Source organism: Dreissena polymorpha, unplaced genomic scaffold (assembly GCF_020536995.1).
Source record: "Dreissena polymorpha isolate Duluth1 unplaced genomic scaffold, UMN_Dpol_1.0 chrUn003, whole genome shotgun sequence".
NCBI classification, from domain to species: Eukaryota; Metazoa; Mollusca; class Bivalvia; order Myida; family Dreissenidae; genus Dreissena; species Dreissena polymorpha.
Window position 1 is genome coordinate 474,744 of NW_026273317.1, and position 24,788 is coordinate 499,531.

The window sequence follows — 24,788 nt, forward strand, 5'->3', positions numbered from 1 at the left end:
CCAACCAAAAGATATGTTATCGAAGGCAAGGTAGAAAAAGTAAAACGAAATGGTGTTTATATCGTGTCATTTCAAGTACCGAACAAACCCGAACTTGGATTCGTAAGCAAATCGGTTGGGGTCGAAAACATGACTAGCCTAACTGTTGCGTTAGAGAAACAACGAAAAATTAAAAAACATTCATTAAAACAGAACCGCTCAGAGAAACAAAATCACAGAACTAAGTACTATCATGTTTTAACACACCATGAAAATCTGCAGTTGTTGGATGGGGTGAATATTGCCATGGACCCAAATCCGGATGGAAATTGTCAATTTGCTGCTATATCGCATCAACTTGGTAAAATTGGTATATACAAAGACGTAGATGCTTTACGTAAGGAAGCAGTCCATCACATTGTAGAAAACAGATATTTCTATGAAACTTTTGTCTATGATGAAACATTTGATGAATACGTTAAGAATATGTCTAAGAATGGGACATACGGCGACAACCTCACGCTCATTGCACTTATGAGAGAATATAATTTGCAGTGCCTGGTAGTTTCTACCCGAGGACTAGAACACTCATCAATTGTGTCAGCAGATGGAAAGTTCGATGGTGATGTTGGAACAATTGCATTGGGGTATTTCCCAGAAGGATTTGGCATGCATTACGTTAGTATCCGTATCAATCAACGCGTGTACAAGGACATAATATCACGCTTAGAACAGTCGTATGACAACGGTGACTCTGGCGACAGCGCTGCGTCTGGCGACAACGCTGCGTCAGGCGACAACGCTGCGTCTGGCGACAACGGTGACTCTGGCGACAACGGTGACTCCGGCGACACCGCTGCGTCTGGCGACAACACTGCATCTGGCGACAACGCTGCGTCTGGCGACAACGGTGACTCTTGCGACAACGGTGACTCCGGCGACAACGGTGACTCCAGCGACAACGGTGACTGGCGACAACGGTGACTCCGGCGACACCGCTGCGTCTGGCGACAACACTGCATCTGGCGACAACGTTGCGTCTGGCGACAACGGTGACTCTTGCGACAACGGTGACTCCGGCGACAACGGTGACTCCAGCGACAACGGTGACTCCGGCGACAACGGTGACTCCGGCGACAACGCTGCGTCTGGCGACAACGGTGACTCCGGCGACAACGCTGCGTCTGGCGACAACACTGCATCTGGCGACAACGCTGCGTCTGGCGACAACGGTGACTCTTGCGACAACGGTGACTCCGGCGACAACGGTGACTCCAGCGACAACGGTGACTCCGGCGACAACGGTGACTCCGGCGACAACGCTGCGTCTGGCGACAACGGTGACTCCGGCGACAACGGTGACTCTGGCGACAACGGTGACGTCTCTGTGTGTTCAGCCCTGAAAGAGCTTCAAGATATGATAAACAATAGGAGGGCACAGAAGCGAACGACTTTTCCATTTCTGATGTTACCACTTCACATTCAAGTTGAAATTTTTAAGTTCTGCATACAATCAAACCCGTCAATCCAGTTTGTGTTGGCGAAGGTCGGCAAACCCTTTAGAGATTTAATAAGGTCAATGAGTTTGCAAACACCTAGAATTTACATTCGGCCGGATATTGGACTAGATACTAGTAACAGAAATCCTGTTAGCGTTCGTTTCCTATTAACAAGAGCGGGCAGAAACAGCGGTCTTATTTCGGCAATAAAAGAAATCATCAAGGGGCCAAAATGGGCAAACGCATGGCTGCGTTTGCGTGTTAGTGGAATCGGTTGGTATGATATCATAGATGTCATGTACAGACATTACAGGTGAAATATACATGTATATCGGTGTTTGGAAACCTGTTATGTTATTTTTGTGATTGATGATTATGTTCTTCTACCGGAAATTTGTTGTCATTTGCTCATTTACTGGTAACTTTTTACGAAGCACATTTGGGATATTTTGGCTGCTACTAAAATGAATGTATATATGTATATTATGTCTTGTCAAAATGCTACAGTTGGATTAAAATTTAAATGCTGTTCTATGTTCTTCAATATTACTTTGAAAAATCCTGTCAGTATACCAATAAATGAAAAAAGTACAAGTTTGTTGAATCTCTTGAATGAAACAAATTATAAAATACAAAATGTAAAATGAATATGTGATGATGATGATGACAAAACATTTGTGATGATGATGATGGTAAAAAAATTGTGATGATGATGGTGGTGGTGATGATGATGACAGTGGTTATGATGATTGGGGTTTGATGATTGTGGTGATGATGATGATGATGATGATAATGATGATGATGATGATGATAACAAACGTTTTGGGATGATGATGACAGCGATGTTTATCGGACGATGATGATGGTTATAATGATGATGATAAGTTTTTAGATGATGATGACGGCGATGTTTATCGGCCGACGATGATGATAATGATGATGATGATAACAAAATATTTGTGATGATGATGATGGCGATGTTTATTGGCCGATGATGATGATGATATTCTCATCGTCGTCATCATCATCACAACATCCTCATTATCGACCGAAAACATCGCTGTCATTATCATCACAAAAAAAACTTTTGTGATCACCATTACGATCATGATAATGGATATGATGATGTTGGTTTTGATGGTGATGATGATGGTGGTGTTGGTAAAGATAACAACGATGATGATCATTGGGGTGTTGATAATTGATGTGATGATGATGATGATGATGATGATGATGATGATGATGATGATGATGATGATGATGATGATGAGATAACGATGATGATGATGATGATGATGATGATGAGATAACGATGATGATGATGATGATGATTACGATGATGAGTGTGTATCATATTCGGAACGAATGTGGTACATTTTTCATCCGAATATGGTACAAGTTTGTACCATATTCGGTCAGGCATTTTACCCCAAAACTGCAGATACGTATATGGTACAATTAGACAGTTGTACCATATTCGGCCGAATATGGTACAAACTTGTACATATTCGTTTTTGTACCAAATACGGTCCGACAATTATGTATGTACATGTCGTATTTAACAGCTAATTTCAGAATCGTAGATTATGGTGGAATTGCTAGGTATATATGTTGAATGGGACTTATATTTCGCAGTTGCTTATCTTATTCTGACAGCGACAGGAACTGTTTTTTATCACGACAAGTGATATTTCCGATAGACAGAAACAACGATATTTACATTTCTGTTATTTATAATTGAAAGTTTTAAGTTATACGATTATAGGCGTTTAAGACGCATTGCTGCCTTATTTTTTACCGAATATATATATGTTCAGCGTTCTTTTACAATAGTATGAACACCTATATGTAACCATAATGTACGAAAACAAAACATTAGTGTGACAAAGTGTACACAAAAGGAAGGTCATCAGTTCACAGGGTCACTTTGTCAAATTTAGAAAACTAGAATTTGTCATGATTAAAATAAATAAATATATCCTTGCATGTTTGCAACCGAGTGCTAACATCATTTACTTAATGAAAAGAAAGAGATCCATCTAAGTGCATTACTGCACTGTTTACAATATGCAATTAAATCAGATTTACTTGCATTATATCTCATAAACCATGAAAATAAAGAGCAATAACTCCCGATACTAATATCTAATCACAAGTTTCAATCGTCATGCTCTACAACAGATATGCTTGACATAGCGCGAAGGTATCATGAAATTCGCATGGTGACATGCACATGTGAAATGAATGAAAAATTGCGCAGGAACTACTTAAAATAAACAAAGCTACAAAGTGTAATATATCCTTACAAACAATTTAACAGTGAAATGATTATGATATACGCTGCAGCACTTTTAGCCATAAGTAGGAGTAGCGCACGCACGAACATGAGACGTTAAAAAACGTTAAATTTCGTCCATAAAGGTACATTTAAAAGTTCTTCCACACACTAAGTATATATACACAAACAACCTGAGTGGCTGATGGCCGTGTCCATTCGGAGTAATTTTCAATAATATGTTTCTTGTTTTCTGTTTAGCTTTATAGGTGCTATCAATTCATGATAGAATTTCAATTTCAAATACTACATTATTGCAGAGAAATCAGTACAGCCTAAAAACTTAAGTAGTTATGTTTCGATAGTACTACACGCACACCTGAACTCGATATACACTATCTGTTTGTTATGTGTTCGACGAGTTATGCACACACAAAATGAGTTTCAGTTGGTGTCATGCAGTGAAACGTAGATTTTTAAATGCATAATTAAATGTACAGAAAATATTTCAGCGAAGTTTATTCCGAACTGATTTAGTTAGTTTGACAAGTAGTATTGGACGAAGAACTTTTGGTTAATTGCTTTTCAGCGTTCCGTCGGTCGCTTGGTCAGAAAATCGGTCCCATTTTGAGGTAAAAGGCTTAAGTATCTGAGTAACGGTGGCAAACACAATGAAGTTTAACAGGAACAATTGTACTTTAGTACCGTATTCACATACAAAACATCACTTTCGGAGCAGTGAAATTGTTATAAAATACAATCTAAACTCAAAACATGTATAACCTTATTATTGGAGATGTACGGCACTGCAAAGAGTAACTGAGTCCAATTATGCAATCGTCTGTGAAATGGTGTTAATATATTTTTGAAACAAAGTTGCTCATATCAGCATTAATGTACAAGCCGTATTGGTGTCGGTTCGATGCTGTCGTACGGTGCTGAATATTCATCATGTGAAATATATTCATTAGTTGGTCGATAAAAAATACGTTTTTACAAACATCTCTTGATTTATTATTATAATTGATCAGTGTACCATGATTTAAGCCGATCAAATGTTGATAAAAAATTGTTCGATCAAAGGGTATAGTATTTATTAATTTGGTTTCATGCAGATCTAAAAAAGGGTGTATGTGATTACTAAACATTACAAGTGTCTTACTTTGTACATTGCACATTGAATTTTTAAAATAAATCATACGCAATAATAATTTAGCAGATAATGTTTGTAGAACTGTTTGAATTTACAAATGTTTGTAGATTTTTAGATGAAGTTTACGACAGGGGCTTTATAGCTGTTCACAACTCAATCTGGTGCCTCTGTCAACAGACTTTTCGTATTATGAGAATTTTGATCTATGTAGTAATGCTATGAACTAATTATATATCGTTGTTTTAATGCGCCTTTCGCAATTAGAGTGCTTGTTTTTGATTGAATGATTTCAGCAAACGCAACCTTTCTCTAAGAAATAAATTATTCAAACAAGGATTTGTCTTTCATAAACTATTAAACATGATTATAACGTGTTTTAAATAGAATAGTTTTTCTTTCAAAACATGTAAATATGAAACTTTTATAATCTTATCAAGAAAAATGGTATTACTCGCCTATTCTTAATAAAACTTGTATCATTTGTATCAAGATTTTATGTCATCGGTCAATAGTTTGATTATTCATGCTGGGTAAACTACTTTCGTACAATGTAAAATACAGCTGCATTAACTGCTTTAATACACATCCTATTGTTATTATTATCTCATCAGTATTATGTCTTTTGCTGCGACACTCGGATAACAAAATGTTCATGAAGTTACTGTATGTTAGCTTATACTAAGAAATTTATTCGCATTTATTCATTTAACAAAAATAAACGTGTTTTCCGAAAGGTATACCTAGCTACGATACAGATAGCAGCGGTTTACAAACTAAACAATATTCATATTCTATTAATTTCGATATTTTTTATAGTACTTATGAAGAATATATTTCAATACTTAAATTACGCACACTCATAACGCACAGTTTTCCTAAAACGCGACTCAACTGTATATAATATATGTATGAAGTAACCAATCACCAAAGGCGTTACATTAGTTTTAACATTGTTATGTTTTATATTTTCGTGTTTGACTACATAGAGTTTAAATTAAACAGGATATCTGATAACGAGCGCTTATTGAATGCTTTGTCATCCAAACATCCGTTTATTAAACCCAGATTAGGAGGCTTGCACTTGTGTCTGGTACATCTTAGTGCCCGTATTGCCCTTAGTGTTTTGTATTCTTTTTCCTGCGTAAACGCATATAAGTTCAAACAAATCAGCAAACATACATGTATATGCTGAACATGCACAACACAAGAGGGATCATTTGGTCAAGAAAATGACTCTGTCCACTAAGCACTAGCTTGAGGCTGATGCAGTTGCGAGCTTTGATAACAAGACGACCTGTTTTTGAGAACACTCGCTCCCTTTGCACGGATGTCAATGGCATGGACAAAATCTTCAGAACCACGTGCTCAATTGTTGGGAAACGCTGCTTATTTTCACACCACTATGTCAACGGGTCGCCATCGGGTGAACAATTCTCTCAAACAATGAGTGTTGGATAGTGGTTAACAAAACATCAAAATAAGCCCCGCAATATCTCTACTGATTTTTATTGCGAATAAGATAAAGGTGGCATTTACGTCTTCGCTAATTTTATAGTGTTAAAGTGTTACATCTTCACCTCTGTTTTTGACACATTTTTTATTACCATCGATGGTGCGGCATGTTGTTTTAACTGGTTCCCAGCGCAAGTTTGTTGTATGTCGCACGCAAAGCGTAAAATCGCACCAATTATTCCATGAAAAATCAGGTTAACCTTTTCCCAAAAATGTAACCGGTTAACTGGTCGTTTCGGTTGCAAAACTTATTTCTATACTAACAGTTAAATTACGTAAAATTGTATAGTACTAGAATGTTGTATTTACAGTGTTAAACAACTTAGCAATACTGTTAACAATGCTATGTTTCTATTTATTATGCAAGACAAAAATTAACATACATTATAATTAATATCTCTATTATTAAGTCTTGATTTTAAAATGTTGTGTAGGTGTCCTAATATATTGGAATGAATGGAAAATTAACCCATTTATGCCTAGTGGACTCTCCCATCCTTCTAAATTGGATCAATTTATTTCAAAAATTAGATATTTCTAGTATATTTATTTCTATTTTTAGAATATTTCTTACAGAAATTCCTTTAAAGGGGCCTTTTCACAGATTTTGGCATTTTTTTAGCTTATTCATTAAATGCTTTATATTGATAAATGTAAACATTGGATCGTAAAAGCTCCAGTGAAAAATCAAGAAAAAAAAATAAAAAAGGAAAAGAACATTGCCCGGAGCAGGTTTCGAACCAGTGACCCCTGCCAGAGTCCTGAAGTAAAAACGCTTTAGCCTACTGAGCTATTCCGCCGAGTACACATTCTTGACGTATTTTATACCTTATATAAGCAATATTCGTAGTTTCACAAAATTTAACGACAAAAACAGAACTCTCCAAATTATTCAATCGTTTCGCGTTGCAACGCTTTATAATTTTTAGGTTTTAAAATCGTCAAAAGATGCATATAATGGCTATATTAGAGCATGGTTAATGTTCAGTATTACTGTTTCCTCACAAATATCATAACTAAAACGAAAACTAACGAATCTGAAACAACTTTTTTCAATTTTGTCAATTTACCAAAGCGTGAAAAGATCCCTTTAAGCAAACAGTGCAGATCTTAATGAGGCGCCGCATCATGCGGCGTCTCCGCTGGGTCTACGCTGTTTGCCAAGGCCTTTTTTCTAGACGCTAGGCATAAATGGGTTAATATAAACATTTATTGCATTGTAACTGAAAACTGTTTTATGTGCATGAATTTATGTGCAAACAGAAAAAAACAAAAGAAAAACATTAAGTAAAAAAGTAGGGTCAACAGTATTTTAAGACTATTTTTGTATAAAAAATAATAATGGAAATATTACATTATCAGCATACCGGGTTTCTATTTTAATCAAGCATATTTTCAAGGTTTGTTTGATGCAGTGGAAAGTTCGAAAATACTTAAATATAAACAGAGAAGTCAATTTAAAAAATGGCAATTAATTCATGGGTATCATTTCAAATAATTTATTTCTCAAGCAGTAGCCAAGCAGGATATTTGTTTATATCAGTGAATTAATCCGCAATTGCTATAATGTCACTTAAAGAACTGTAAATATATAGCGGATAAGAAAAGCGAAGATGATGGCAGCATAACTCTGTCTTTGTAGAACAGTCGATCCATTGCAGGAACATGATTGTCCAATCTGCGCCTGTCCTTTACCGGCGCCTGCGGCGTAACTCGTAACTTTTGCAACATCAACCAACGTTACCATGTTGACTTCTGTTTTATTCACAGTTGTCATTGCCGACGAGGCTTTTGTGGATGGAGGTATACTGCCTTCTTTACCGGCACTGGCGGCGTCAGTCGTGATTTTTGGTACACCAACCATTGTTGTCTTAGTGAAGTTTGTTTTGTTGACGGTTTCCATGGACGACGAAGTTATTGGAGATGGAAAGGTACTGCCTCCAACAGGGGCTTAAAATCATTGAGGTGGATTTGTATATTCAAATCATTTTCCCAAGACAAAGGTAGCGTAAACGGCAAATTAATTACAATATTTTAGCAATTGTTTATCTATTTACAAAAGCTGCATAATCGTTAAGCAAGCATATTTAATAAACGTTATTTAACGTTTTGCAGATGTTCTGCTTCTAACAATGCTTAACATAATAAAGACTGATCGGATTATGCAAATCATTACCCTTAGGCATAGAAAGCATTAATGGCAAATTAATGAACATATTTTAGCAATTATTGTCTACATAAAATCCAAATCGTTAAACAACATATTTTATCAACGTTATTTAATGTTTGCAGATTAAGCCCTCAATCAACTTTCCTTAAAATGAACTGAAAATTTAAGAATTTCCCATTGGAATATTTAATTTAAGCAATGGAAGAATTCTAAGACACAAATGCTCAACAAACGTGGCAAATAACCTGGAAAAGTTCTTACATATTTTTAAGGCATAAATGTAAAATTGAAGCCAACGAATAGTCGAAGAGATTGTAAAACAAAATAGCCTTCATGGTGCACTTGTAACGCATACAGTTTTGTGCTTAAAGTTCCCAGGAGCAAAAATAAGGGAAGGAAAACTGTATATGCCCATTTTATCGGTATTATAATAACTTGAAAACTTTTAGAAATGTGATTTCAGTTATTTAATACATGAAAACACATTTTCAAACTAATGCGACAATCCGTTAAGAAGTTTCATGATTAATTCAATATGGCATTTCATTTCGAAATGATACACATGCCTTCCTTTTCATTATTTTTTCTCTATTTTATGCACTAATAGGTTTGTGTCTTACTTAAGCAATTTAACTGTCAGTTATACATATCTTCCAATATAGTACGATTTGATGCGGGGAAAACAAGTCTGAATAGTAAATTATCTTTTACAAACAATTTTTGAAATTTGTTGACTTACTTATCTCACACCAATTTCCAGTAAATCCCCGTTTGCAAGCACAGTTAACGCCTTCCCCTTCTGTACAAAAACCCCCATTCTTGCACGTATCGACATCACACCCATCGACTGTAAATAAACCATGTAAACAGAAAAGTTACAACCATCATATGAACGCTCTCTCGTAGAAATCGGAACTGCTTGTATATGCATTGTTGTTTAAATCGCAGAAAAACATGCACTGATGTCCAACAAATGAGAAAAACATTAACAAATATGTAGTGAGCATATAAATACGATACCAGAAGATGGAAACAAAACTTGCTGACGTGATAATGTTTCTATGATTACTTTTTCATAAATCAAGAAACATGTAAATTATGATTTGTTCTTTGTAAATCCCATTTGTTGCATGACACATCACAATACCAGTGTATCAACCATTTTGTATGCAGTTCAGTCTTTTGCGATGGGACTTAAATGGCGGATTTGAAAATAAGCACACTCTTTACTAAATCAATCACAATCGTGACGACAAGCTGTATATCTTTCTTATGATTTCCCATGTGCATATGTTGTCTTATTGCATGTGTGTTCAGATTGCCTAAACTCATTTACAATCTCCTGACCTATTTGAAAAAAGTAACTTACCAGCTCCAGTTTAAGATTTTTTGTTGTTATCGAACAACTAATATATACGATAACATTTACATTAAATTGTATACTTTTAATGGTTATCACGACTTCGCCATGACTATATGACTTATTGATATCGTTAATCAACTATCTGTATTATTTATAGCGATAAATATGGTGTGTTATTTAAGTGCGGTAATTTACTTGGCAAGAATACGCTCACCTGTTTTTTCTTCGCACTGCATGCCATTAAAGCCATTTGCACAATGGCACTCAAATTTTCCCCAATTGTTTTCAATGCAAGCGCCGCCATTCTGACAAGGGCTGGACGTGCAATTTCCAAAGTCTGAAGATTATTGAAGAATCATTCCTCATAAAAAGTGTTGTCTCAATACAAATATCAAATAAATATTTGGAACAACATTTGTGTCATGTTAATCTTTATTAATTTAAATAATAGCTGTATGGCGACTGCTTACATATCTCGCAATGGTCTCCGTAAAAGTCGTCAAAGCAGTGACAAGACGGTGGTTGATCGTAGTCGTTACACGTTCCCCCATTCTTACAATAGTTGGATGAGCAGTTCATATGAGCTTATCAATAAAGTAAGCAACACAATATGAGCTAGAAATATTATAATCTTTTCTTGAAAACAAAAATATAAATACAATCACAGAAACAACTGTAGCAAAAAAATACATATGTTTTAATCATTTGTGTAAGTTCATTTCTGAAAACACGAGACGTGAACAAGTTTGGACGTATGCAAGCAGCAGCATCGGTAGCGACGCAATAAATAAAATTGTCTTTTTAGGTCAACTTAAAAGTTGATGACAAAATAGTTTTGTCAATAGAATATTGTCAAATTAAAATGACGGTAAAGTGTCCTTTAATGTTGTCAATTGTGTGTGTCCCGAAAACTTTTATAAAACCTATATGGGAAATAATCTTAAATGAGTACATGAAAGTGCCTGCTGCAAAAAAGTACTATAAAGGCAGTGTTTAAATAGCTGTATTTTGAATACGCGGTAAGATAAGAGCGAACCTATATGCCCCTAGAGCTCCGCTTTACCCCGCTTTCAATGTGAGACGTATCAGTATAAGCAATAATGATCAGTTAGGTAAGTGGCGCATATTTAAGGTTTGTCAGTTTGAGACATCCCCTCTCCCACACGTCATTCCCCAATTTCGATAAAAATGTTTAAAAGAAAAAACTTCAAACAAAGCTCCGAAACTTCGCCGTTTAACACAAACCATAAAAAAACACAACTTAATCGATAATTATTGTTTTTAACACCTTGAAACAATCATTAAAATGGGTTAATGTATAAGTGGTTTCAACGCCTTCGAACGATCATTGCAAGCAGGGTTAAATGCACTGCAAACATTAAGCTCAAAATGGTCTTATTTGTAAAGTTCATGTCAACAAAAAATAGTTACGATTTGCCAATCAAGGGCTGAGTTTGTCAACTATTGGTTGGTTAATAATTCAGTTGTAAAAACTCAAGTTGCATTGAATCGTTTAAAATCTTTAAACAAACAAAACTTTACCGATAGATGTGTGATGCAAATGGTGCTCACACTTTTCAGTATAACTCATTCATTGATACCAAATCAGACATTAAATGAGTTTATCGAGGCAAATAAATATTTAAGTATACTTTTTTCAATATGTTACTATTGTTGAATTAAATGTTTATTTTTTGTTAAATACTGTACCATATTGACAGGTTGTGCCATAGTATCCAGGCTTACAGTTACATCTGAACGATCCAAAGGCATCCGTACAAGAGCCACCATTCTCGCAGGGATTTGACGCACAATTGACAGTGATGGTTTCTGTTGTATATGGTTGTTTGTTTTTTCAAAGACGGTTTCATGATCATTAAAAGAGAAATTAAAATAAAACGTTTATCTCAATATTTTTCTAGACAATTTATGTTTAAGGGTTTATAATTGAAGCGCCTTGCATAATTTAATACAGTTATATTGAAGAAAGTATATACCATCTCAGTGATATATTTGAAAAAAACAAAACAAAATAAAACGTCGGTGACTTGAACAAAATTTAATAAAGGTGCAGAATAAGTTGTACCAGAAAATATAATATGAGTTTTATATACTTATTTATTTTATACAGTTGAAAATTAATTCATATACACTAATAGGACCCACCTACACACCGATTATGTGCAGCTAATATTTAATTCATGACACATATAAACCCAATTTTAAATGCAAGTAATCGTCTCAGTAAACTTTGTTGTTTTGAATTTATTGTTTTGTAAAATACATGCAGTCAATGGTATCAGTAAAAAATATTTAATTTATCAGATTAACATTCTTCGTTTGAAGTCGTGTATTAGAGATTTAGAAATTACACTATTGAAATAAAACTGTGTTTACTCGTTTCAAATCACGTTGCATCATTTCATAGAAAATGATTCGGAGCAAACAGGCAATGTTACTAGTCATTTGAACATTCATTACCGTATACAAACATACGTGTACCATACATTAGACTACAGAGACTGAGTACTTCTGCTTTCATTTAATAATATATTTTATGAATAATTCTTAAAATAATGACAATAATTAATTCATACAATACCATATTGGCACAACTCGCCATTGAACCCAGGCCTACAGTTACATCTGAACCAGTTATTTTCATCTCTACAAGAACCGCCATTTTCGCATGGATTTGACGCACAATTAACGATTTCTGTTGTAAAAGACGTTGTTGATTATACAGATACGATATGTAGGTTAAACGTATCTTCAAAAATTCTCGAATCTTATTTTAATGTAAAAGTTACTATCTTGTGTTATGTAATATCCTTAAACGATCAACTGCAAGCACGTTTGGAAGATTTCTCGTATGTAATATACTTTTCGATTTTACGAAAGCAAATAATGGAAATGTTTCATGTTTTCATAATCTTGTTTATTTATGAGGCGCCATTTGCATAATTATTATACTTTACTTCGCAATAAAGATATTAGACAATGCAATTTCCAAATGCCAAATATTATGGAACTGATTGAAATCAACATAACTAACCAAGTGTGCATCTGTAGCCGTAGAAAGAGGTGGTACAGTCACAATAAAGGTTTCCGTTTTCGCCTGTATTACAGCTACCACCGTTAGCACAAGGGTTTGGTGTACAACTTATTACCTCTGTCGAAAGAGAAAACACAGTAGCAGATGGCAAAAGATAAATGCAATATTTGTTTTACTTATGCTTACAGAAACAAAGAATATTTATTATAAGTGGGTAAATAGTAATTTTAAACGTTCCTTTTTATGCGATGGGTCATTCGTATTCTCCTATACATATCAGACTATTAAAAGTTCGGTATATTGATTAAGTTTGACAGAACTTTGAAGATAATAGTATACAAACAAAGTTACTATATATGGATCTGAATATTAACCATCAATGACAAAATGAGTTCCAGTTGTTAATGTACATTATAATAGAAAATTGTTTAATATTCAAGTTTTTTTTTAAATTTTAGTTGGATTATACTACGAACCAATAAATACTTCCTGAAAACCGCTAATTCAAAGACATACTATTTTGACAAAAATCGCCTTCGTATCCTGAACTACATCTACAGGACAGCCCATGCGCATCTTCGTTGCATGTTGCACCGTTCAGACAATTGTTTTTAGTGCAATTTCTCCCTGAAACAATCAGTATAATTCGGTGCACTATTAAGGGAAAATATTTTTCTCAATTTCATTTGTTAAGTGTTTTCAGAAAATAATATTTTTACGACTGTGTCATGAAATATTTTTTTCCCACACTTGAAATCGTTCTCTTTCGAAAAAATGTGACACACGTTAATGCGTAAGTTTAAACCTTAAATATGTATTAAGACACTCTCGGGTCCGTTTCATGAAAAGAACAAGGGCTCGGTGTCAACGGGGAAATAAGGTGAACACTCCAAGAGAGGGGATCAACGATAATCGCAAGATGGACCGGCATTATTAAAGATCTGTATTATTTATTATACGAAATCAGGAAAAAAAGTTGCATTTTTTCACCGTTTCATTAAGGTGAACAAATGTTTATCTCGTTTCTACTAATGTTACATTTCAACGAAAAAAACATAAATAGATGAAAATTAAACAATAGAAATATGAATGAAAATGATAGATAGATGAAAAACTTCGCTATGTTTGTTTAATTGTTTTTCTCAGCAGTTCAAAGTTACAAAGATGGACAAATGTATAATGGTTTACACTTAGCAGCTGCTATTTGAATATACAAAATACTTTAATTGTTACGGCGATTTGTATTCAATTGTAAGTAACAAATCATATCTTTATATCTAGCGTATTAAATGAACATATAGTATTTATTTGTATTATTGTTATACGGCATTTATTGTATTATATGAGAGGCGAATAAAATTAGTATCTGACCAATTCAATTTTAAACCATTAAAGCAAAAACAATTTAAAAGGATAAAGCTATGATAACTATTAACCCCAGTGGTGTCATACATTTGTGAATTCGACTATTCGTCCAAAATTCTAATGCGTTTATTTAAGTTTTAAGTCAATAATAACATAATCATTACCTGAAGAACATGAAATAGCAGTTAGGAAACAGAACAGTCTGAGGAATCCCATTTCGTTGATTTCTCTCCTCATTTCAACACTTTACTTGTCTGCAATAGCACAAGGTGGCTGGTCTTATTTATCAACAGTGGTATTATCCATTATAAGAAATCAAAAATTTAATTACATAGATAACGCTATGGGCGACCATTTGGTGGATTATTATCTTATACTCTTACAGTTAATTTTGATAAATAACTTTACAAACTATGTATAAACATTCAAATATTATTCGAATATGGGTTATCATCAATAGATGTTTACGCATGACAAATGATGATCGATTTTAGCTATGTTGGTATGTTATCTATTTTATTCTTATGAACAATTGTCTTTAATCTGGTTTGATTATGTATTTTGTAAAAGGATGCATATTTAACTTCGAGTATATTAAGTGGTCAGAGTTTCATAATTCCTGTATTTAAAATGCCAATAATTGTGTCTTATGTTTATTATGTCGGTATTCATTCACTTCGTATTTTTACAAAGCAATTGTTACGATAACAATTGGTGGATCCTCTGTTAATATGTTTCATGAATCATATTGAATAAATTCACTGCATTTAACGTCTATTTCTGAATGATACAAGATTGACATACTCAATAATTTCCGAATATATGTGTAAATAACCATTACAATAACTATATACGTAAGAAGCGTAAATATTAAGGTTTACACATTCAAAATAAATGTAAAAGTACCGTCTCATCAATATTGATTTTAGCTGACCAATGAACATTTTATTTAAAAGCATGCAACATTCTAAACTGTTGTGCGCAAGTGAGTTACAGAGAAGTCTGAGAAAAACGCAATAAAATGTATGCATTTATGCACTTCATTCTGTTTATGCGTTTGAATGTATTACTTTTGTATAAAGACACTGTTAAGCGTGTACGTTTCCTGTGTCAGAACTCACAGATCGTGAGACCACTTTGTAAAGAATAACTCAATTCACTGAGATATACGGACCAACGATGTAAACAAAACAACAACTACTGTATTATTATGCTATTCCCCCATTAAATAATGTGAAAAACGAATCGCGTGTGTTGGGTATATTGTATATTGTTTTTTCGTACCAGAAGTGGTTGGTGTTGATAGATATTTAAAACACAGTTATCGACGTATAAATATATCGTGTATATGGGGAAAATACCCATCAAAAAGCATGTGGATGGGCACGTTATAGATTGTAACCAAAATGTTGTTGAAAACGGTGGAAAAAAATCCAACTGAACAAAAATAGTTTTGTTTGATGATAAGACAATGGCAAGCATCTTCAATCATTATTTTTTTTATTTTAAATCACTGACAATTACTTTGAATCGTTGCTGTTTAAGAGATAGCCTTCATAGACCAACTTCGCAAAAACTCGCTAGAAAAAAATGTTTATTTGATCAGTTTGGTTGTCAAACTATGTTTAATAAAGGCATTGTATGCGACAATATGAATCATCAAACTAGAAAAAGTTTTGTTAGCATGTATTTGACTCATCGACATTGAGATTGCCTCTATGAAGGGCTAAGGCAAAATGATAATGAGAATAACTATAAAAATCTTTAAATATTGGTAAAATTACAAAACCAAATAATACACACAGAAGAAAAGATATCTGCAACATGGCAAAGTATGATAACGATGATGATATAACTTACGGGTGTCCAATGCACTTATGAAATAAAATAAAATATTTTGAAAAAAGGAAATCAGTAAACCTGACGGTTACGAGTTGAAAATTATCAGATATCGAATACTGGACATTTTAACTTATCTTTCTATTCAAATAAATAACTCAAATCGGCGTGCTTCAAATAGCATATATACTAGGATTGAAAAAAAACTTACTTGTATGAATATTAACAAAATTTAGATTCTCACTTAAGGAATTTAGGTTTGAGCGATAGACAACGGGTAACTTGAAAATATTTGAAAATAAAAAGATAATGAAAAACCTCTAAATCGTATTCACATTTTCGATTTGAATTATTAAATCAATTTGATGTCACTGACTGACAATACAATTGTTTGGATCGCTTATTTCATCGATTCATTTTGATTGATTAGTACTTTATCCCCACAAAAAGTTGGCAGCGACAATAAAAACAATATTTCTTAAATATGTATAGAAGGGGTATTGTACTCTCATACACATTTAGGATATACACTTGGAGAATTTTCTAACGCAACACTTTCAAATTTAAATATCTCAGATATTAGTAACGATTTTTATTTAAAATTGTAAATGAGCTCATTTTACTACATGTTTGGTAACCTCACGATACAATAATTTACGGCGCACCAAAGGGGTCGAAACTTTAACTTCTGCTGCAGCAGAAAAAAAATGGTCGATCTTGTGAAATAAAATTAGTATCTGACCAATTCAATTATAAACCATTAAAGCAAAAACAATTTAAAAGGATAAAGCTATGATAACTATTAACCCCAGTGGTGTCAAACATTTGTGAATTTGACTTTTCGTCCAAAATTATTATGCGTTTATTTAAGTTTTTTAAGTTAATAATAACATAGTCATTACCTGAAGAACATGAAATAGCAATCAGGAAACAGAACAGTCTGAGGAATCCCATTTCGACCCTAACAAAACCAAAGTACTCACCTCCGAAGAACATCTATGGAAACGCAAGGTGAAAGAAGCAATTGAAATTAAACAGCGGCGGCCATCACTTAACAGGGACGAGGGACTCGAGCTACCCCGGGTTTATGACAGTCTCCTCATGTCACGTGACCCTTCACCGGTCATGTGACTGTGACGTCAGTCAGCCAGTGATCAGCTGATGAAGAAGATGTGATATCTTCGAAAATTCCAAGGTAAAAAATTCGGCTCTGAGTCCAAGAATCTACTCAATAATGCATCAACCAGAGCAGAGAAACCTCCACGAGCGAGAACTAAACTAGTTTGCATACATCGATGGACGTGGTTGGAACGCTGCGTTGACGCGATAAAAAAATTCGGCACGATCGTTTATTGCTTTCGGATTTTTATTAGAACAAAACATTTTCGTTTTCATTACGACTATTGACGTTTTCAAAACAGTTGTGTAAGAAGTTAGGATGCCAGTCCGTTGAGGGGAGGCGTTATTTATTAGCCATGATTGCTGGGACACGCTCCGGATCATCACATAAGCCACTAGCACTGAAGGACCACGTAAACATAGCAGTCTTAATTTCAGGCTAAGACTCAAGAAAATGATTCACAACAAGTTTACACCTTTTATGTTTACATGCAACCATTTATTGCAGCAAACAGTGTATTGTACAAAAATAAACATACATAACTTAAAACGTAAAACTAGACCCCACGAAATCGTTTTTCAGCTATTACAATGTATGTCGGACTCAGTGCGTAAAACTGTAGTTGAATTGGAATACTGATTCATGTTACAAAATTAAGTTTTTCGTCGTGCGAAAAAAGTCTTATGCCCTATGCGGCACGGGTAACTCCAGACCAGCCTGCACAGTCCTGCAGTCTGGTCAGAGCTACGCTGTCCGCTAATGAGACTTCAAAACTTTCAATATCAACGCAGACTTGTCGTTCCGTTCTCGCACATACAATCTCTGCCAACACAATAAAATCCTACCAAATTTGGTTCGATTTTATTTTATTGGTTTGAGTATTATATTATAAAAAGTAGTATTAATAGTAGTATTATTTTCTTTTACATTTTTGAAAATAGTGTATACGTTTTGGTTCATTATTAAAAATTAATTATATAAATTTAAAAAAAGTAAAAATAACAACGGTAAAATTGTTGTAGCTCGTGGCTAGGCTTTCATCACGTGGTTGGTAATGAATGCAGGAATATTATACAGCTTTGCTAGTCCAAGTCAAATCTCTGCACGGAGGTTGCGAAACTTTGCGTGATTTTATAGCGGACAGGGAAGCTCCTGGCAAGACAACGGGTATGACCCGCCTTCACATGGCGCGGCTTAATTGTTTTGTTTTGCCTTTTTTAGCCCATGGTGAATTAATCCAAAACAAAGTCGTTGTCAGATACGTTTAAAGTATTTGGACCAAAGCACATGCAAAACCATTGAAATCATATCAAAAAACTTTCTATATTTTATGACGTTATAAAACTGTCATATTAAATTAATATTGTGATTGATAAAGCGCATTCAAATCTAGGTTAGATAATTTTCAAAAACGTGTCAGTTAAACCTATTTAACAGTGATAAAGTTCTTGTCTAGTAAACTGACCAGCTTTTTACATCTCATAATACATGTATTCGAAATATAAATACTTTAAGCTTCGAAGTTTGTGCTAAACAGGTGTAGAATAAAAAAGTATTCAAATATAAAGAAAGTAATAAGATCTTTATTGTTACTTAAAGCATGATTGCGTAACCAATGTGTGTGTGTTGATGTAAAAACATATGTGACATGAGTCTTATAACAATAGTATGTTCTTAACATTATAAAAACTTACAACTCGGTAAATAGTAGATTTGTTTCTAGATTTATTCATTTTAAAATGTATCAGAAATCAGTTTTAAAATCAAAATCGCAAAACTTCAACACCGAACAATTTAACCTAATTTAATGAACAGTTTTTAAACAAATGGTAATAAAAAGTGAATCCACAATCATTTGTATTAGGACATCTGTAGGCGATAGGTAAGCTGGTTGACGCCACGAGGTCTTAAAAATAAATTTTATTGTTTGAAAGAAGAAAGAATGGTCACCAAAAAGAGCGTTTTCGATTACTTTTTTCTACCCCAACTTCTGTTGTTTGGCAAGTCTCCTTGCATGTGCCGTGTATATTATGATATAATATTGTACTACATAGCATATGTTATGTTTATACCTGTTCCCAATATTGTGTTCAGGCACAAAGGAAAATACCGCGCTTGACAATCGACTCCATTGTTTTTAGATGGTCGCTTTAGCGACCGTCAAAAGTGCTTAGTGTGAAATTCAGGTCGATACGACCTAGGTATGATTAACCCAATACCCGCTTGCGTATCCGCGCAAGAAAGAGTTGTATAATTTATGCAAGAGGTTTGAGTTCTCCAATTATGTGTATTCACAAATGGAAACATTATATTAATATCGTGTTACATTCAATATTTTCGAACGGTGTTTTATAGAAAAGAATCAATAAACAACGATCGTATTGTACGTGTCGCGGAGGAGATTGTTTATGAATGATTAAAATAGTCCACTTTCTGCTGCGTGTGCGTGACGTAGTATTTTCGCTCAGCTCATTCATAAATCTGAGGCTGGCGATAAACAAAGGGAAGTCCGTGTGAGAATGACGCAATAGTATAAGGTTACGCTTGTTTATATTCACAGGTATGTATCCCGGAAAAAAAACCACTAATCTGCTGGTACAAATAAACATGACCAATTTATAATCCTTTCAAAATCACACACCGTATCAACCGTTATTATTTAAAGTAAGCTATCATTTGTTGATTTAATGGACCAGCGTTGTTTGTACCGGGGTGATTAGTGGGTTTTTCTAAACTCGTGCTTTTCCGGGATCAGTCTAATAATACGTTGACCACGAGTTCAACAATTATTACAGGGATACGATAGACAACATAAAAATGTTTCATTATCGCTGAAACTGTTAAAAAAAACTTTTAAATATAACAATAATATTCTCTAAAAAATGTAGTCTTGCTGTTTTGAAATAAGGTTTGGATTTTTTTTTTCTAAATAACTTAATTCAAAACAAAAGTTTAATTATAGTGTTTTTTACTTGTTGGTCACATATTTACCGCATTATAATGTGTGTTATAATAGGCAAACCATACATTAGTAAAATTCAATCTGCCTTCGCACATAGAAGGAATGGGTCAATTAGGTGCTGCGTTTCCGTTGCTTACTTCAGTTAGAGGTCAATTATTTACGTAATAGCAATCACATGGCTCCGGCTTCAAAGGAATTGCGGAGCGTTCTTACATAATAAAAGTCGTAGTCGCATGGTATTTGCGTTTTACGTCCTATTTGGTCACGTGGTTCTTTTTCGCGGGTGTTTTGGCATTCATGATGTGAGCTATTAAAAGATGCGCCTGTCGATAAACAAATGAAAGTTTACGGGTTATAACAACGCAATAGGTTACGCTCTTGCATACAACTCAATGACGTAGTACAGGTCGTAAATTGAGAGATTCGGGAAAAAGTTGACGCTTATTTATATTCTCAATTTATAAAACGTTGAACATAAGTTCAACAATAACTTCAGCGATACGATAGACAAAAAAAAGTTTCATAATTGCTAAACCCGAATATAACAAACAATTTATAATAATAATACGAATGCAATAGTAGAAGGTTAGTTTATATTCACAGTTCTCAATACATAGACAGTTGGATATGAGTTCATCAATTACTACAGGCATACTATAGGCAACCTCGAAAATGCTTTTAAATCGCTAAAACCGAAAACAACTTAATATAAAAATGTAGTCGGCGTATACGCTGACTTTGAAATAAAGTTAGCAATTTACTTTTCTAAATAATTAAATACAATTAAACAAAAGTTAAACTATTGTGTTGTGTTTTTCACTTGTAAGCTGCATATTCACCGCATGAAATGTGTGTTAGCATTGTCAAACCACACATTAGTGTGAGTAAATAAAAAATATACTACGGGAGAGCACTTCATATGTGTCCTCATATGCCTTGTTATGAGTATCTATCTTCACTATCGAAATATATAGTATGTTTATATTTGATTTAAACGCAGTTTTCTTTCGACACATTTAAATCACACGTCAATAGCGCCGTCATGCGAAAATGGGTCTTATGCGTTTCGGCAAGCGTTTGTTAAACCCAACATGTGCTTTTGCGCAGTCAGGCCATAGGCGATGCTGTTCGCTTTAAAATCACTCAATATGTTATGTTTCTCCTTACCAGAAGGAGGGATAGCTGAGTGGGCTATTTATATGATGGGCGCATATGGAATAAAACCCATTTTCGCATGACGAGGGTCATTACAAATCTCATTGCGAATTGAAAATGCCACATTTAAGAACAATGCTTTTTGATACAAAATTGAATTGAAAATAGCAAACTTGTTAATAATGGCAGCCTATCAACACATTAAGGAATGATTTCCAGACGTGGTGACCAAGTACGGCAAACATTGTGGTATGATAATTAAACGATTTTCTCTTATCGTGACACTATACTATTTAGCTAATGATTGTTTTCTCATCTTGGAGGCGAAAGTGAAATTCTGTGAGATGGATTGTAACGCGTAATTGTAACAGGGCCACAATTTGTGTCGTTTGAGCATACAGAGGGTAGTCCGGAATTCCTTACACTGAACAGTGCTACATCCTTTGAATTGAGCACATACGCAGTGATGTAGCACAAATTCAGAGGTTGTATCTCGATTCAGCTTATTAAATATTCGAAAATATTCATGCGTGTCTGTTGGCGTTATGTAAAAGTCACTAAGATGAAAACTGAAACAGCTATGCCTAAAAGCGCATTAGTGCTCTATACCTATGTTTATGTAAGCGTTGTTGACACCGTGTTAACTGCTCGGGTAACAAGTAAAGCATAAACAGCAATGTTTATATACTTTTATTCCTCCATATACAAGATACGAAGATTATTGTATATTTTGAATTTGAATATGGTGTCAAAAATCAAAAGTTTTGTACACGGAACTTTCATTATGAAATTTATATTCTTGGTGAGATAGTCATTTGATATTAGAAAAAAATATTCCTTTAATATGATGGTGACTGCAAATTTTCTTTATATTAAGTTATCATTACCATTTTCATCATACTTTCTACGCTTTCAGAACTTCCAAAAAGCATGTTGTTTTTATTTTGTCTTAGTTTTTTCTATGAAATAATAAGGATGATAAAAAGTGCACACAAAACTCGACCCGTTCGCTATGACACACACTTTATAAAGTTGAATGGCGTGTGTTCATTTCAAACTTGCGATTGATTTTCAAAAATGAATTGCGTGTTAAATTATGCAATAGCGAACATCTTCAGTGCCTTCAGCGCTTTGATTGTAACATGTACACATTTTTGAATGCTACATTACTTCAGATTGGAAATAAGCACAAAACAGATACTATTTTGAAATATTGGAACATGTATGTCCTGATTTGAAAAAGGCTAGCACAGTGGCACCGTTGCGCTTAAAGGCCCTGGGAGAAAGGTCTGATGTGATACGTATTGCTTACTAGTATACCATAAAGCAAGCATATCGTCGGTTATGCACAGTTATCACTTTTCAGTAGATTATATAAGTTCTGTGTTTATAATAGACGTTAAAGGGCCCTTTTCACAGAGTTTGGCATGTATTGAAGTTTGTCATTTAATGCTTTATATTAATACATTGGATCTCAAGTAAAAGACAAGAATAAAATTAAAGAAAGAAAAAAAGTAACCCTCAACTGGGCTCGAACCACTGACTCCTGAAGTAAAAGTTAATCGCTTAGACCACTCGGCCATCTGCGGTCATTCGATATGTCATGAATTTTATACTATATATAAGCAATATTCGTAGTATCACAAAATATAACTACAACAACAAAACACTCCAAATTATTCCATCGTTTCGCGTTGCAAAGCTTTAAAATTTTCAGGTTTTTAAATCGTCAAAAGATGCATATAATGGATATTTTAGAGCATGGTAAATGTTCAGTATTACTGTTTCCTCACAAAAATTATAACTACAACGACTATTTGCGAATCTGAAACTTCTTTTTAAATTTTGTCAATTTACTGAAACGTGAAAAGGCCCCTTTATATCAGTTAATTAATGATATGCTATTCGCTTTCATAATACGAAAAGTTCTCAGTCACGTTACAATTTAAATACCGTGCTACCTCAGGGCGCATGATCAACGGGGTTTACAGATGTGCTGGACAGAATGAAAACACACCCTTCAGAAATTTATTTTTGCAAATATTTCAAGTTATTCAAATATGTTTGCAAAACTCTTTAGTGCATAAAAGACAGTTTGTCTTGCAGTTTGTGCCGATATCTTAAGATTTAAGAATTTATTATTGAAAGCGTCTGAAATCGGTGCCAAAATTTCACGTTGCGTGCAGCATAACCGTGTATATAAATTGCTTTAAACAGCGATATTTTGACCAAGAACACAGGCTTATTAAATAAGGTAATTCTGATGATTTTCACATTGCCATAATTAGCATGAGAACTGTATTGTATGCACTAGTTGAAAGGATTATAAACAAATGTTTTAACAAGTTATTTGGATAAAAAACACTTCCCGGTGTGTTTACATCCATTAACATCCATTTGTGAACCCCATAAAGTCACGTGATCATGCACCATGTACCTTATTTCTAACATGTACCCCGGGTACTCCTAAGTATACTAAAATGTACCCCGGGTACGGTATATATACTAAAACGTACCCGGGAATTTTAACGCTAAATCGGTCGTTGTTGGCTATTTTTTTTTTTAAATAAATATGTTCACATTTATGTCAAATTTTCTGTTAAATGGCCTCTATATTATCGAAACTCATACTAAAAAAGCATGTTGATGCATTTTTTAAAAGAGATGTTTGTTAAATCAGAGACGTAGATAACACTGTTATCTACGTCTCGGGTTAAATTAAGATAAACAATATCGTTTTAGGCGCCATCGTTTTACGGTAATCGGTAGCGCGTTTTACGACATCGGATTTTGGGCGGGAATACAACTCGGGTACAGTCTGATATAGACAGGGTACGTTTAAGTATATTTACCGTACCCGTGGTACATGTAAGTATACTTAAGAGTACCCGTCGTACATGTAAGTAGTACCCGAGCCGACAATGACCAATCGAGCCTTATTTTCCCATAAGAAAAAAAAACCTAAAAAATGCCAATTAAACTTGGACAGAAACATACAATATGTTGCAGATTTTCACTCGAATTGTACTACAAAAGAGACTCTTTGATTGATTTATTGCTTATGAATAGTGTAAGCTGATATTGAAGTAATTTAATGTTACGTTGTTGTCTATTAGTTCACATGGGTTTATTTTGTACTATTGCAACTCGTGAACATATTAAAATACTTCATAAATGGTGAATCAAAAACGATTACCTCCCGAAACCAACAAACGTCCAACATTTATAATCTCGTCACAAACAAATTATTCACTCGTTATGGCTAGTAACTCATGCTTTCGAAGCCTCGCTAAATAAACTAATCTGTAATCAACACTTGCCTTATAATTCATGTTAAATCT

The 24,788-nt window shown here is 34.2% G+C and overlaps 1 protein-coding gene across 1 annotated transcript; it reads right to left on the reverse strand.

Moving 5' to 3' along the window:
- Window positions 1–7,901: 7,901 nt before the first annotated feature.
- LOC127863243 (fibropellin-3-like) lies at window positions 7,902–24,787 on the reverse strand. The gene is made up of 10 exons (XM_052402634.1): window positions 24,644–24,787; window positions 14,536–14,625; window positions 13,523–13,633; window positions 13,007–13,123; window positions 12,554–12,667; window positions 11,662–11,781; window positions 10,422–10,535; window positions 10,166–10,288; window positions 9,328–9,435; window positions 7,902–8,368 (listed from the first exon to the last, which is right to left on the reverse strand). Exons 2-10 carry the CDS (start codon window positions 14,606–14,608, stop codon window positions 7,992–7,994), a joined length of 1,257 nt encoding a protein of 418 aa, XP_052258594.1. The 5' UTR covers window positions 14,609–14,625; window positions 24,644–24,787; the 3' UTR covers window positions 7,902–7,991.
- Between the last annotated feature and the right edge of the window lies 1 nt (window position 24,788).

Excerpts from the sequence above, each read along its gene's own strand:
- LOC127863243 (XM_052402634.1), bottom strand. The coding sequence starts at position 14,608 with ATGAGGAGAGAAATCAACGAAATGGGATTCCTCAGACTGTTCTGTTTC. Across the intron at positions 12,668-13,006 it reads CGGCTACAGATGCACACTTG|AAATCGTTAATTGTGCGTCA; the intron begins GTTAGTTATGTT and ends CTTTTACAACAG. Across the intron at positions 9,436-10,165 it reads GCAGTGCGAAGAAAAAACAG|TCGATGGGTGTGATGTCGAT; the intron begins GTGAGCGTATTC and ends GTTTATTTACAG.